We start from the raw sequence: 15,142 nt of genomic DNA, 5'->3' as shown, positions 1-15,142 counted from the left end.
ATCCAAACTGGTTTGTGGATTATATATACACAGCATGATGACAGACACGTATTATGAAATTCTTTCTTTTTTTTTTCAGATTCTACATTTACACTTCCATTACATTACATTCACATACACACGCTCCTCTGTTCATCCATCCATCCATCCAGCTTTTTTTATAACAGTCGCCCAAGTCGTAGTCCTATGACGGACATCTGAAACAACAAATACAAAAAAAACCAGCACGCCGTATCTTACTCAATGCCACGCCACAAAACTCCCAGCTCCTGGTAGATGTATGTAGAAGGGTATCCAGAACATTTCGTACCCAAATATGCAATCTTTTTTTTTGTTTTCGATGACAAAGACGTCCAACATTTCGACGGCATTGGCACTCTTTCCAATTGCTCTGACCTGACCTTTCATCGGCAGGCTTCTTCAGTCCGCAAATGGACTGACTGACCGGCTTTCTTTCTTCTGTAGTGGCCGAAGGTCAGTGTCGACTGCACCTTGGCGCTGGCACAACCGGCAAAGGGCTCTTTGCCTCTGCCTCTGGTCATGCTCTATTAATAAATAACTCGCGCTGACTCTGACGTTTGGAACGTCCAAGCTTGGCCAGCTTTTGTTTGATTCCTCCCAGCTGCTACCCTGTTACGACACCTTCAGCATCTCGAGCATCCCCTTCGTCTGCCACGCCTGCTGCGCCCGCTCGACTTCCTCGCGCACCCGTCGGTGGAGCTTCTCGACCTGGCTGTCGATCTGCGCAGACTGGCCCAGATTGCCAGAGTAGATATCCAACACGTTCATCGCGATCTCAACACATAGCGTCACCAGGCGAGGCTCTGTGATGTGCTTGTACACCCACCGCAGGACGGGTTGCAGCGTCACCTCGTCGCGGCCCTTGAGCGCCGCGCGAAGGGCGGAGCGATGTCTCAGCGCCGTGAACAGGGTCAGCTGTGCCGTCTTGTCCGTCGTCGACAGCACCTGGTCGAGTGCTGCCGCGTACCGACCCTTGCGCAGGTCGTGCTCCCAGCTCTGTTCCTTCTTTCGTTTCTTCCTATCTTGGCCCTCGATTATGATATCCACGCCTTCGCCGATAAAGTCACGACCTCGCAGCCGCTTCTCCCATCCCTTGCCGCGCAGTTTTGCCTTCTTTGCGACTTTCTTGTCGTATTCCTCGATCTTGCCTTCCAGCAGAGCCTGCATTTCCTTCTGTCGCTCCCGCTCTCGAACCTTCTCCTGTCCAGAGAGTCGGGTCTTGATGGACAGCAGACCGGACTGCATACCAACCGCAATGTGTTTATCCTCCCTGTCGGGACCCGATGTGATGACGCGCAGAGACAAAATCGGAGATGGGTATTTGGAGCCGGCCACCACGTTCCATCCTGTCGTCTCGAACACCTTCATATGCCCGTCCAGCGCACCACTCACCACTCGATCGCCGTGAGACGCAAGAGACAGTACGGTGACGGTCTTCTGGTGGCTCTTGATCAAGTGCAACGGCTTCCCAGCCACTACATCCAGGACAGCGATCTGATTATCCGCCGAGGCGAGGACGGTGGTGCCTGACGGCATGGGCAACACGCATTCGAGCGGCGCACCCATCTTGAAAATCATAGCCGCGCGCCCCTCAACTCTTGGATCCCACAGTCGAACCGTCCGATCGTAGCTTCCCGAGACAATCATGCCGCCTGATGCCATCGAACCGGGCATGAATGCTCCGCTTCGCACGTAGTCCGTGTGGCCGTGGAACGTCCTTGAGCTGTGTTCACTAGGGAGATCCCAGAGCCTGACCGTCTGATCATCACTGGCACTGAAGAGCGTCGTCGGATCGCTGGGAGAAAATTTCGACACCCACACGGGCTGCTTGTGATCCTTCCACGTCTTCAAGATGGCGCGAGAACTGACATCGAAGACCTGAATGGTACCGGTATCATCACCGACAGTGATGATGCGGCCGTCCGGTCGCACATCGGTCCCGCGCGCCGTGTCATCGAATCGCGTAATCGTCCTGAGGAGTTTTCGTGTGCGGATCGAGTATATCTGCACTCGGGCGCCGGTCGTCACCGTGAAGACATCCGGCGGCTGGGCGGCGGAGGGGAAGGCAGAGAGGGACGACGGCGCGGATGGCTGGGTAATGAGATTGATGGGGTTATTTGAGGGCGAGGAGATCAGCAGAGGAGTCTTGAACGTCCTCCAGTACAGCTGCTCCGGCGTCAGACGGGCGGAGGGCAGCTGCGGGAGCTTGACTTGGGGAAGAGGGAGCACTGGCGCCGCCATTGTGACTGATGTGCAATAACTAAAAAGAAAAAAAAGAACGAAAAATAAGTTATTGCAGTAAGCAGCCCATTGCACGCAACGTTTCTCGTGCGCGGGCAGTGATGATTTTCGTTGCGGAGATTTCGATATTTGCTCCCCGGCCAAGAAAAAAAAAAGTTGATCGGTCAAGGCGGAGAGCATCGATGTCGATACCGCTAAGTGTAATTTTGGTAATCCCGGTACGACATCACACTACCACTGACCAGTCAGATACGAAAGCAGGATGAAATATTGTAAGATCTGGAATAATACTGTTCTTGTCTCACATGAGGCGGAAACAGGCCTTCTGAAGAATTACTCCGTATGTGTATACAACAGGCTTTTCGATCATCAGAAATTCCGCTGAAATATAGACGCTGCACATTCCTCTGCACACAAGATTTCCCTCCTTCACAACCCATACACAAAGATATACTTCTTGTCGGCATAACGCTTCGAGCTTCTCCGCTCGTCGTCCAGCTGCTGCTCGTTCCAGCCCTGGATCTTGCGAGCCTTGCGACGATTGACGGCGCGCAGCACGAAGCGATACGACAGGAACCCCGCCATGGAAAAGATCGTCAGTCCCAAGGTGACGTAGAAGGGCAGGAGAAACCGCGGTGCGTATTGCGCTCGGAAAAGCTGTGCGCCGATGACTCCCGCCAGGTTTCCGCACCCATTCACCCCGATTACGAAGGATCGCTTGCCCGGCTCTAGGAAGGATAGAATTTGTTAGTTTTTGATGACCATAAGAATGTTAAATTCATTGCTCACCCGGAGTGTTGCCACTCAACCACGCAACGACAAGAGGCGCGGAAGTGTAGCTTCCTAACAGCAAGATACACAATCCAGCATACTTGGCGCCATTGTGCTGTACGGTGACTAGAACGACTAATCCAACAAGACAGATGAGCAGCCCAACGACTATATGGTAGCCCCTCTCCTTGCTTTTCATGTTGTTAGCCTCTATAACTGCGTGAATTCTCATCTTGATTGGAGCAGAACTTACTGACGATCGGAGCTCATTGCAAAGAGATACAGACCCATCGCCCCACATACGTAAGGAGGAACAGACATCTGTGTGTTCCCGTCAGTTTCACAGTTCGACTCGAAGAAGTGCTAGGAGTTTCCATACCAGATTGGCGTTGATAGAGGTGTATCCCAGCCCCTTAACGACCAGAGGAAGGAAGACCGAGAAATCCTGTGCCGAGACAGACGCACAAATATTGAAGATCAAGGCGTACCACAGTTTCCAGTCTTTCACCATCTCTTCGATATCTCTCTTTGAAAGACGCTCTGAGATCTTCTCCATGCCATCTTTGCCTAAGCTGTGGCGCACGTATCGGGCATTGTCGCTTTGCATCCTTGCAACGGCGAACTCTCTCTGGCGTCTGTTGAGAAACAAAGCCGATCCAGGGCCCGTGGGTAACCAGAACCAGGCGATGATGCCCGCGATACAGGTAGCAGAACCTTCGATCACGAATAGGTACTACCAACTGTAGAGACTGCCACGGATGTGAAAGATGCCGTACGCTGGGGATCGAAGTTAGTTAGAGTCTTCATACACGTCGAAGTTCAAAAAAAAAATCTTTTCTTTTTTTCTCCTTTTGTAAAAACTTACCCAGAGCACCAGAAAAAGCCCCAGCAATAGCATAGTTACCGTAGAACAACGCCAAGCGAAACCCAAGGTCAAAGCGAGTATAGAACGTCGACAAGTAAAAACAAACCGTAGGGAAGAAGCCCGCTTCGAAAAGTCCGATCAGGAGTCTCACTGTGATCAAGGCAGCTACAAATACCGACTTCAATTAGTTATCTTAAGTCAAAACCGAAGAAGAAGTACAAGTCGACGGATTTACCTCGTCCCTTAATAAATGCATGAGCGATCATAAAGACACCCCAACATATCTTTTGAAAGCAGGATAAGTTAGCACAGCTCCAAGCACTACATATGCGACCTTTTGGCCGTCGTAAAAAAAAATTGACAGAGAGAGAGAGTACCATCAGAATTGGTATCCAATGCCTAGCACCAATTTGACGTCCCACAGCAGTCGATATAGGCTGGAAGAGCACAAAAGTAATGAAAAAGAGAGACACTGCAAGATTGAGATCATCCGGAGTTGCTCCAATATTCCTTGTGAAGCCTGACATCCTCAATCAGTATCGCATAAGAAAAACAAGCCCTCCAACGTTTATAATAAGGAGACGATTTCATCCTCACCTTGAGTCTCTGCGTTTCCAACATTTCCTCTATCCAACCCGCTGAAAAGATACAAGAATGACAGGAACGGGAGCATGACGATGTCCAGTTTGCGGTTCAACGCTCGATTATATCGTTTTTCTTCTTCCTCGTTTGAGAGTTCATCAGGGGTATCACTGCTTGGCGCTCCATTATTATTATTGTGTGACGATGTGGATCCATTGTCGTCACTGGTGTTCTCTTGATGTGTTGTTGTCGTAGTAATAGTAGCTGCAGTTTGAGTATTTCCCTGTGCGTCTGTGGGGGAGCGCACCTTGTCAGGATACTCTTGTTGGAACGCCATTGAATCTGTACTGTACAATAGTAGAATAACCCTGTTGATTGCAAATCCCACCGGTTACGGATCCCAAAAAGATTCCAAAGGCGATAAAGATCAAAGATGCAACACTGTGATATCAAGATATATCAAAACAGAGACCGTTACTGGGTCCTATACATCGTGTATGCATCGAGAAACAAAAACGCAATGACGCTTCCAAAAGATAACCAATTGGAATTTATATGATCAGGAACAATTCCCCAAAAAGTCGTTGAGGCCGGTAATAATATCTCGTGACAATTCAACAATTGATGGATCCTAAGTCATAGAAATCAATCAGAGTCCAATGCTTTCTTTGATTGATCGTATCACAATGTGTTCGGGTTGAACCAAGCCAGAGCCAGGAGGCAGTGGAGAATCTCCACATTGCATACTTCCACTGAGTTATATAGCACGAATTGACCAGCAGAAAGACTGACAGACAGAAAATTGGACTGCGGCTGAACCTCGCTCGAGTCATGGAGACAGGAAAAATGGGCGTTCTCCTCCCATCTTGTTCCCCGTGATGGCTGCTGCTTGGTTCCCCACAGACAGACCAAGGCCGCGACCCCCAGCCACGTGCAAGCCAACCCTGTACTGTAACTGCATGACAAGAGCTGAGGCTGGCTGAAGATAATCGAGGTTCTTGTCATACGAAAGGCGCGATAGTAATATAATCTTTCTTTTTTTCTTACTTGGAATGTGACAGGAAGACGTCATAGGTAGCTTTGCATATATCAAATGAAGCTTAGCATGCACGTTTCAGCTGCGGTTTCCACGTGGAATGCAGCCATAACCTTGTCCTGGAGTTCATAGGGAGTCCGGAGTCGCGGGTGCCTGGAAAAAAGCCCTGTCCTCGTATTCGGGCAACCTAGTTCGTATTTTGTAAAGCTTAGTTCCACGCAGACTGACAAGGGGCCAAAAATTTCTGATATAGTCACGTATTGTATCTGACTATTTGCAATAGATTATTAATACGTGTAAATTGTCAGCCGCAGAGTAGGGCGGTGCATTACGATATAGGGAAATGCTTGTCTGACAGCTTTTTCTGAATTCAAGCATGACAGTCTCTAAGAGTCCAGGTGGATATGTCTAATGAAAGTCGCGCGTAGCCTGCCACGCTGAACTGCGGTTTGGGTCCTCAGTGGAGACCGTGATTTCTGGCAGGAACGAAGTCGACAATTCGACGGCAGAGAGGACTCTACTGCAGGTGATTCGCACCTGTTCATCTCGGTCGTACTTCGAATCTCCCGAATCCCGAGAATCTGGGGGGCGAGAGGACATAAAAGTGAGGCGTCGCAGCCGTTCGACGACGGGGTAAAGTTCCGCAATCATCTTCGCACAGTCCAAAGAGCATTCGTTCTCACTCTGGCCCGGGTTTTTCAGATCTTGTAGCAGCATCTCGATGAGTCGAGCATCTTCTATCCGAGCATGCTGCGGCAAGAGAAGGGCAAGCGCCAGAACGGTGGCAGCGCTGAATGAGTAGTGATAGCGTAGTGTCAACATCATGGCGGCAAGACGTGATTCCATTAGACCGCTTATTAATTCCGCATTGCGTCGGGCCGCATCAACACATGTAGCGACCAAGGAGTCGGGAAATTGCAATCGCTGGCTGTGCGTTGCATCAACAAAATAGTATTTCAGTCTCGTCTTGACGGCAAGAAATAGCAGTGGACGGGTACACAAAAGGACGAGCTGCAATACCTTGTCAGCGTTGCGTCAAAACAAAAAGTTGAATAATTGATTTACCTGGTTATATATCAAATGGAGAATTATCTTGTTGCGATTTTCAGCCGACGGAGCCATGGTCAGTCGAACTGTGGACGGTAGAGAATTGAGCCACTCTGACAACTTTTGCAAACAATCATTGATATGACAGACGATCGTGGCCAGTGATTGCCTCCGTGAAAAAGCTCCGTATATCTTAGACGAGATGTCGCCCATAATAAATGCCAGTTCTACATGAGCTCTCAGACCGTCGGGGGGCGGAAGATCGTTGGCATCCTGTGTGATGTGTTAGGTTGGGGGGGGGGGGGGGGAACCCTGCCAGATGATCACTGTATGAGGGTCTACGCGGAAACTGACCTGTCCAACAGGCCTCTCAGGGAGACCGAGGATCAGGGCCTCGTTTGTTATACTCGATGGCCTTCCGGTGAGACAGCTGAGCCAGCTAGACAAATTTCTTGTCAATAAGGGGCGGATATGACGCAGGCATCCGACAACCTCACCGGTCGAGAATGAACATATTCCAGAACTCTCTCTTCTGTTTCTCGTTCGCCACCCATCCCTCATGTAATCCATGAGTCATGGCAATTCTCATGGCAGCGCATATGTATATGTACGCCGTATCCCTGCGGCCACTGCCCAGGAGGTAGTAACTCATAAACGTCAATGCCTGCATGTCAGTCAGTGTGGACTCAGCCAATGGGTTTCCGAGCAGCCGTCTCGCTCGAGTGAAGAAAGTCTCCCCGGGGTTGTGTTCGCCCCGTTGTGCTGGGAAGCAGTCAAACTGGCAAGCCAGCGCCAGAGTCGCGTTGAGCAGGCATAAGCCCTTTGTCGGGTCTCCCCCTCGAGGCCGGCGCAGCGTGCTGGAGGATATCTCTCAGGTCACCCCAGTAATAAATGCCACCACAGCCAAATGGGTCATTCCTGTCTTCTGTATAACCCCAGAACGCCCCCAACAAACCCGCGATTTCCTCAAATGGCGGCAGCTCCAAGGGGTTAATTTCATTCAATTCGATCGGCCGCGAATCATACGTGTGAATGCGGCCCAGGAAAGACGTAAAGGATTTCTCTGTTTCCCCCAATGGGGATGGAGAGCTTCCAAGAGCTGGAAGCACCATGGCGACAAGTGCACGGAGCTGGTCAATGAAGACGCCTCCAGCGGAGGCCCCGTGGAACCTCGCATAGGTGTCAGAATATCTGAGGATGCGACCCTTTGGCAGGTCCTGGGGGTCACGTTCCTCGTCTTGCTCATCAGCTGACTGGGAGACTGCCTCGCTCCATTTCCGAATGAGAGCCTCTCTTTGAGATTGCGATGGCACGATCTCCTCGAGACAACGCCTGAGAATGGCGCATTCTCTCTTCAAAGCCTCGAGTTCATCCTTCGAGACATATACCCGCTCGGTCACCTCGGGGTAAATACACTCTCTGGAGTTGCGAGCGCAGGCCTTGCAAGGCCGTTCTCCTGTACACTTGATGCGTCGCACATTACATGGATTGCAGCTGGTCTGGATTGAGCAAAAGGAAATGATGTTGAGTGCCTGAGGGAAACTTACGCGCACGCCACGCGCTGACGATTCGCAGGGGAAACTTTATGCCTTCGCCTGTTCGGAGGCAACCGTTGATGAGGCTTATCCGGTTGCGATCTTACGCCCGTGCACACCGTCCGACCCGGAGTCTGCGGCGACGACGATTCCGTCATCTTGGAAACAAGAGACGCATTTTGCAAGATTATGACGCATAGCAGTTGAATCCGTCGCTAGAAATATAGAAGGTGGCTGAGCAATGTGGCCTGGTGGCCGAGTTGGGCTACATCGATCGATCGTGAATGTAATTCGTGAGGGCCCCGAAATCGCGGCATTACGGCAGACTATTTGGACCACTCCGCCACACTTGGTCTTTCCCTAGCCTTGCTCCGTAGTTGCACTCGGAGTTGGGGGCTAATACATACCACGCTCAACAAGGAGATGATGTTCCATCAGTTTCAGTGATGCCTAGCCTACACGGTACTACCCCTATTATATAAGCCAAGCAGTGAGAACGGCAAAATGGAAAGGACAGTGATGAGGGCACAAACAACCCAAATACGACATATCCTCTTGCCAATGTCGATCTCGTGGCTATGGCATGTCTCTAGGGAAGCTCTCATTAAGGTTGTGGCTAGGACATGGATCCTGCTTCCTATACGATAGCTTGTTTGATGGGCGTCCTGGTGAGGATCGATTTCAGCCACAGTTGGATAAAGTTGCGTTGCTTCGTGATGTTCACTTGACCTAGGTTGACGCCGTGACTGACTTCCACATGCCATTAAAGAGGGAGAGGGGGAGAGAGAGAGAGATAAAGATGGAAGAAGAAATCTATAAATAGATTTGCAACGTCAGACTTATGAATGTTACTGATTACATCTAGGAACTTATAGGACTGGTACAGTAGGTACCCACGTACTGTACTGTACATATGTAAGTGTGCCTAATCTCATCAATAGTCGCGCCCACCGAATGGCGTTGTGCTTTACAAGTCGATAGATAGATGGTGATTGTATGTCGAATGTGCAGGTAGTTCATTAGCTTTATCTAGATTCCTCCTTCACTAGCCAATCTAGTATGTATACGTATAGCACACGTTATACGTATATCGAAACAAGATGGGATAGAGATTTCTATACCTATATTTTATCAAATAAAATCTAGAGAATGTAGTTAATCTCTTGTATTTGTACTAAAATATGAATTTTGGCTCAATGGTTCAAATAGGCCGCCATGGCACAGAATCCGTCATATGCCAAAAATTGAGGTAATTGTAATTGTATGAGTTATACGACTACTCCGTACAACTTAACGGGTCCCTCCTGTCATCGGAAGGCGGTCTATAAATGGAACAAGTGCTGAACCCCGTCGCTTACGAATCCCACTATGTGTCCATGATTTCCTGCAAAAGGTCTTGGAAGATATCTAATTATGGTGAAGATACAGCGCAAAGCTCGTGTACGGAGTAAATTGACTAAAGCTACAGAACTCGACAAGAAGTGGAGTGCATTCGACTGATTAATGGCGAACGCGTGTCTGGTCAACGTCGAATAGGTCTGCAGGGCTCGGAATGGTGTACTCCATATCGCATATAGGACACGCTCAGATACAGGATTCTCCATAAAGAAGACATGTATACGAGCAGGCAGCCGTTTCCTGTCGAGTCTTAGCCAGCTCACACAGCGAATCAGGCCGGTGCATGCGGAGGACGGACAGCTATCACTTACAACGTACACTGCACCCTGCATTGGAAACAGGTTTATATCCCCCTAAATGAGGCGAGTGCTGCCCAAAGTCCTGCAACCTCCACAGCGCACAAATGTGGTTCTGCCGGATTCGAGACCAGCCTGCAAAAGTGGTCTCGTCGCTACAGAGCTTGAAGAGTAGAATTGGGCGCGTCTACGGAGTCCTCCGTGCTGCGGACGCGTTGCCGGGCGCGCGCCACAGACGATGATGTCAAAGGAAAGAGCGAGTTCGCGCACAACGGCCTCGGAATGCGCGCTAAATCACGTGACACCGACGGGGCCCCACCGGCGCGTCGGACGTGTGGCTGGGGGAGTTCTAGGCCAATCCGCAACGCCCTGCCAGCCGCCGCTATTTTGGCGATTTGCTCTGTTTCGGGCCTCGATCGGCATTGCAGCCCAAGCGGGCCACTCACGTTGCTGGACGCCGCGGGCTCCTCCGCGATCTGGGCAGATGCCGCCGATCGGCCAATCCGCAGCGAGGCTGGGGGCCTGCCAAGCCCCAGCCCACTGTCACCAGACAGCTGCCGACCAGCCACACGCCGCCTTTGCCCAGCCCCTCGCCCGATTCAGTCAAACCAAAACAGCTCCCCACTGCCCATGCAGAATAACAGGCATTGAAGCTCCAACTTCTCCTCTTCATGCACTCGTTCGACAGAATCAATCTCTCTTGCAGACCGACACTTGTTCCTTCTGTGCTCCTCCGCTGCAAGATGCTCGATCGAGTCAATTGCTCTTGATTCTGTACCTTCGTTCTTGAGCGGTGGACGGCATCTTTCGGATGCCATTCTCTGATATCAGTTCATCATCTCAATTGCTGCGGATGCGTAGCACAGTCGAAACCCATCAACTTTCTGTATTCTCCCTCTGAGAGTCTTGTATACTCTCTCCTATCCTACAATGGCGTCCAAGGGTATCAAGTTACCGCCCCATGGGCATACGGCTGGTATCTATGCGGACATGTCGGTCGACGGTCCTGCGATTGGCACTTTGGTTGCTGTGATTGACCGTGCTAAGAACTTGCCCAACCGCAAGACCCTGGGCAAGCAGAATCCTTACTGTGCTGCCCGCTTGGGCAAAGAAGCGAAGAAGACCGACACAGACGTGAGAGGCGGCCAGACCCCAAAATGGTATGCAGACCGGCTCATCAGGATCCTGCTGTTGCGTGTGCATGCTGATCGTTATCTCCAGGGACCAGGAGCTACGCTTCACCGTCCATGAATCCCCCGATTACTACCGGCTCAAAGTGTCGGTTTTCAACGACGACAAGAAGACCGATCTGATCGGCGAGACATGGATTGACCTGAATAACCTAATCATCCCTGGAGGTGGGCAGAGTGATCAGTGGCATGAGCTTCAATTCAAAGGCAAATACGCTGGTGAAGTCCGCATCGAAATGACCTATTATGATACTCGACCAGAAGACGAGGCCGTTATCGAGAAGCGAAAGGAAGCTGCTGAGAAGATCCAGGCCAAGAACAACAACAACAACACCACCACCACCACTACTACTACGGGATCGTCACTCTCGGGTCCGCGACAACCAAAGCAGGTCAAAAGACGACCTCTGCCAGAAGATCCCACTGGTTCTTCTTCCACCCGACCACAGGTGCCGGAGCATCCTCCGCAGGCCTCAGGGCATGCCCATTCTACACACCCACGCTCGGTCAGTGGTGATTATGCTCGTCCGTCGTCGAAACATGGGGGACAATCGGACGTTCACGTACCCCAGGTGCACGGTTCATCACCAGCATCACATTCGCAGGCACAGCATCCACAAGCATCGTATCCACAAGCATCGCATCCACAAGCACCGTATCCACAGGTATCGCATCCCCAGGGGTCGTATACCCAGGCACCGTATCCCCAGACGTCACATCCACAGGCATCACATCCACAGGCGCCACATCCACAAGCACCGTATCCCCAGGGGTCGTATCCCCAGGCACCATATCCCCAGGCATCGTATCCGCAGGCACCGTATCCACAAGCCTCGCACTCGCATAGAGGCTATGATATGCCGGATGACATGCCAAGGGAAAGGGCCAGTCACAACAACCGACCGCCAGCCGGAAGCCATGTTCCATATCCTGAGGAAGTCCGGATGGGCTCCAGAGACCAGCACATCGATTCGTATGACCCACCGTATCCAGACACACATCCTGCACAAGCGGAATATGGTGATGAAACCCATCAAGGCGAGCATCACTGGCAGAGGCAGCCTGTGGCGCAGGATCACTATGATTATCCGCCAGAGCCAAACGATATCTACAGACAAAACCAATACGAAGCACCTCCTCGACAGAACTTCCATCAGATTGCTTCTCCCGAGCATGGCCGATATGATGCCGACCAGATTTCCTACGGACAACATTCTAGGCATTCTTCGCATGCACAAGTGAATGGCTATGGGTCGTCTCCTCCGGGCTTGCCACAAGTTTCTTCTGAGCAGGCTCCTCGCCACCAATACAACACATCCTCGACCAAGCCAGATGGATATCGAAGCAGTCACCCACGTCAATCCATGGGCCAAGAGGAGGAACGCCCATCATATGCATCCATGCAGCCAACTGTCGAAGATGAACACGAGGAAGAGTCCGTACCTCCTCCTCCACCCGTACACAGATCAGCATACAGCCCAGGGAGTCAGCGTTCCGGGCCCCCTCCTGCGTCTTACAAGGCCTACTCGCAAGAGTATGCGCCTCCGATGTCTGAATCGCAAGATCATGCCGTGCCGGCGCCAATATCTCCTGCCGAACAGGATCTCTCTCACTCGGGCATTTCGATGTCATCTAAGACGACAAACAGCGCCCAGATGAGACCCTATCCCTCAAATCCCTCTCCAAATACCAGCTCATCAGCCATGCCTCCAAGCCTGGTAGCGGGCTTTGATACGGGAGGTGCGGGAGCAGAGCCACCTCGGGCCATGCACGAAAACCACTCTGGGCGGATGCAGGTCAATATGCCTTCTCCAACCGCGCAGATTCCTTATCCTGAGGATGCACCGCAGTATCAAATGCCTGCTCCGCCGCAGCGTTCTTCTCCGGGTGCTGTGGAGGAGAGACCCATGACGCGGAAATCAAGGTCGAGGAGCCCTGATCGACGAGGAATCCCTCACAGGAAATCAATCAGTCCCAAGCCCGTGCCGGTTGAGGATCGCGAGTTATCTGGCATGCCTTTCTCACCAGATTCCTATGACACTTTGAATCCCAACGCACGAAGGGCTTCATCCGGTACTGGGGAGCCCAGGCCGCGATACGAGACTCCTGATCGAGAGACGGATTCGGGAAGACAGAGTGAGAGCCAGACGAAGGAAGAGGTCGGCCCCATCATTGGTGATGATGGCCGTATCATCGATCCTTCTGACCATCTTCCATCTGAGACCTGGGCTCCCGAACCGGAGCGAAAGACCAAAAAACCAGAGGTTATTATCCGCTTCAAGCACCCACAGCAAAGTACCCCGCACGGTCCTCGGTCATCCCCTCGAGAGACGGGGACTTCCCATCATCAGACGATGCCCACCACTCCGGATTCTGCTGGACGCACTGGCAGGAATCGTCTTCAAAAGCAAAATGGCCGTCCTCAGTCTTACGGACAAGCACCCAATGCAAGTCCTCACACACCTCCTCAGCCCGGCAGTGGCTCTCGCGAATATGAAAAACAACATGGGCACAACCATCAAAGAAACTACAGTACGCCCAACTATGGCAGTCCTCAGCCGCTGCGGAGGTCCGCCTCACCGTCGCCGAGTCCATATTCGAAGTCGTCATTGTACACGTTAGAGAACACTGGCCCCCCCATCCCATCTAAGGTGCCAATTGCCCAACCTGTGAACCAGAACTATTCTGGAACGGGGATGGATGCGTTGACCCAGGAAATGCAGTCAATTGATATTGGGTCCGCTGGATGCGACTCGAGCCGTCCTGGAAGGCGATATGTTCCTCGCACTGCGGTCGTGAGCAGCGGTTACGCTCGGTAGCTTTGTTCCTCGAAAGGGTGCCTCTATAGAAATTACCCCATGCTGATTATGAAAAAAAAAAGATCATTGACGGCATGCAAATATCATCTGACACTGTTCTTCTGTCTTTTTCCCTTCAACTGGGCGAAATGGCTTCTAGTTTGACAACTTTGACTCCCTTTTCTTCCTGGGCATGAATGGCAAACGGCGTTCAGAGACACCTATTATGTGAAATTGTTATGAGTTGACTGAGTCAGAACTTTTGATATTTGTGCTTCCACTCTCGGTTTTTGTATCTACATACTGTGTGCGCGAGCTCCCAGCTCTTGTGTCAGTAAATTTTCCAATGCCATATAGACTGTTTGACAATCTGTGTTCCTGAGCTGTTACTTCAGATCCTTCTCGACAGCTGACTTGACTCACTGGAGCAGAAGTCTCCCGATCCTATCGCTCGCGCCAAGGCATGCAGGAGAAAGAAATGTAGGTTCTGGAGGAACGCCAACGCTGTATCTTCACTTTGCCTCAATTGATGCTTTCCCGGAATCCAGTCAGCCTCCAGATAATCTTGCCAGGTGTCTATCCAACATGAAGCTGACTGATTTATAGTTACCTGGGAATTATACATCCAGTGTATGATGTGTCGTAATCGATAAGCACAGCCAGTTCCACTCACAGAGACCGTGCATTATCGTTCGTCCGGTTTTGTCTCCCTAGCTCAATTGGCTTTTAAACCCTAAACGAAGGCTTGACAGCTTACTCCTGCGTACCTGGTGTAGGATTGTTGCTGGCGTAGGTACTATGCATTGAGCGACATGAGAACCAAGTAATCTAGTGAAATGGTCGGGATCATTGCAATGGCAACGAACTAGGGTTGTTTTAGACAAAGAATCATAGGCGATAAAGGCTAGCAGTGCCGCTAGTAGGGTTCAGGACTTTTTTCAATGAAAGGTGTAAGAACTAGAATACACTAGATTCGCTCGAGAAGCTCTTTGTACGACCTGCCTATCTGTAACCCTGTCGCAATGCTCTAATACGGAAGTACCCGACAGGCACGTGGATGACAGACTTCGGTCGGCCTTCCATCCCTGGTCGGTTTCCTGCCAGCCTGCAATCACAGCGTCCCCCGAGTTTCTCCGCGTTACACTCCCCAGCACTCATGGCGACAGCTATTCGAGCTTGTGTGATAAACTCTGTCAGCGCTTTATCGATACCTGTATTTGGCAATATGCGGAATACATATCGTAAGCTCTCTCGCATCCCAGACGAGACTTCCTGTTGCGTCTGTTGCAGGTGCATCCCCTCCATCTCCATTCACCCTCTACTCGACCCTATCTACACCGTCTCTTCACCACTCTCTGTAGT

General features: G+C 51.1%; 5 protein-coding genes across 5 annotated transcripts; 1 reads left to right on the top strand and 4 right to left on the bottom strand.

Moving 5' to 3' along the window:
* Positions 1–633: 633 nt before the first annotated feature.
* T310_7341 (Small nucleolar ribonucleoprotein complex subunit Utp15) lies at positions 634–2,262 on the bottom strand (the record flags this gene model as incomplete). The annotated part of the gene is made up of 1 exon (XM_013469858.1): positions 634–2,262. One exon carries the CDS (start codon positions 2,260–2,262, stop codon positions 634–636), a length of 1,629 nt encoding a protein of 542 aa, XP_013325312.1.
* Positions 2,263–2,691: 429 nt separating this feature from the next.
* Positions 2,692–3,931, bottom strand: T310_7340 (Allantoate transport protein; the record flags this gene model as incomplete). Its single annotated transcript, XM_013469857.1, has 5 exons — positions 2,692–2,990; positions 3,052–3,224; positions 3,287–3,354; positions 3,413–3,766; positions 3,899–3,931. The coding sequence occupies 5 exons, from the start codon at positions 3,929–3,931 to the stop codon at positions 2,692–2,694; spliced, it is 927 nt and encodes a 308-aa protein (XP_013325311.1).
* Positions 3,932–4,466: 535 nt separating this feature from the next.
* On the bottom strand, positions 4,467–4,972 carry T310_7339 (Retrograde regulation protein 2; the record flags this gene model as incomplete). Its single annotated transcript, XM_013469856.1, has 2 exons — positions 4,467–4,827; positions 4,959–4,972. 2 exons carry the CDS (start codon positions 4,970–4,972, stop codon positions 4,467–4,469), a joined length of 375 nt encoding a protein of 124 aa, XP_013325310.1.
* Positions 4,973–5,642: 670 nt separating this feature from the next.
* T310_7338 (Fungal specific transcription factor domain-containing protein) lies at positions 5,643–8,256 on the bottom strand (the record flags this gene model as incomplete). The annotated part of the gene is made up of 7 exons (XM_013469855.1): positions 5,643–5,786; positions 6,054–6,527; positions 6,582–6,836; positions 6,918–7,002; positions 7,061–7,227; positions 7,343–8,057; positions 8,111–8,256. The coding sequence occupies 7 exons, from the start codon at positions 8,254–8,256 to the stop codon at positions 5,643–5,645; spliced, it is 1,986 nt and encodes a 661-aa protein (XP_013325309.1).
* A 2,466-nt stretch (positions 8,257–10,722) lies between these two features.
* T310_7337 (Conserved serine proline-rich protein) lies at positions 10,723–13,801 on the top strand (the record flags this gene model as incomplete). The annotated part of the gene is made up of 2 exons (XM_013469854.1): positions 10,723–10,952; positions 11,014–13,801. 2 exons carry the CDS (start codon positions 10,723–10,725, stop codon positions 13,799–13,801), a joined length of 3,018 nt encoding a protein of 1,005 aa, XP_013325308.1.
* Between the last annotated feature and the right edge of the window lie 1,341 nt (positions 13,802–15,142).

This window comes from Rasamsonia emersonii, assembly GCF_000968595.1.
Source record: "Rasamsonia emersonii CBS 393.64 chromosome Unknown ctg1118621760531, whole genome shotgun sequence".
NCBI lineage: Eukaryota > Fungi > Ascomycota > Eurotiomycetes > Eurotiales > Trichocomaceae > Rasamsonia > Rasamsonia emersonii.
This window is presented reverse-complemented; position numbering and strand designations above follow the sequence as displayed.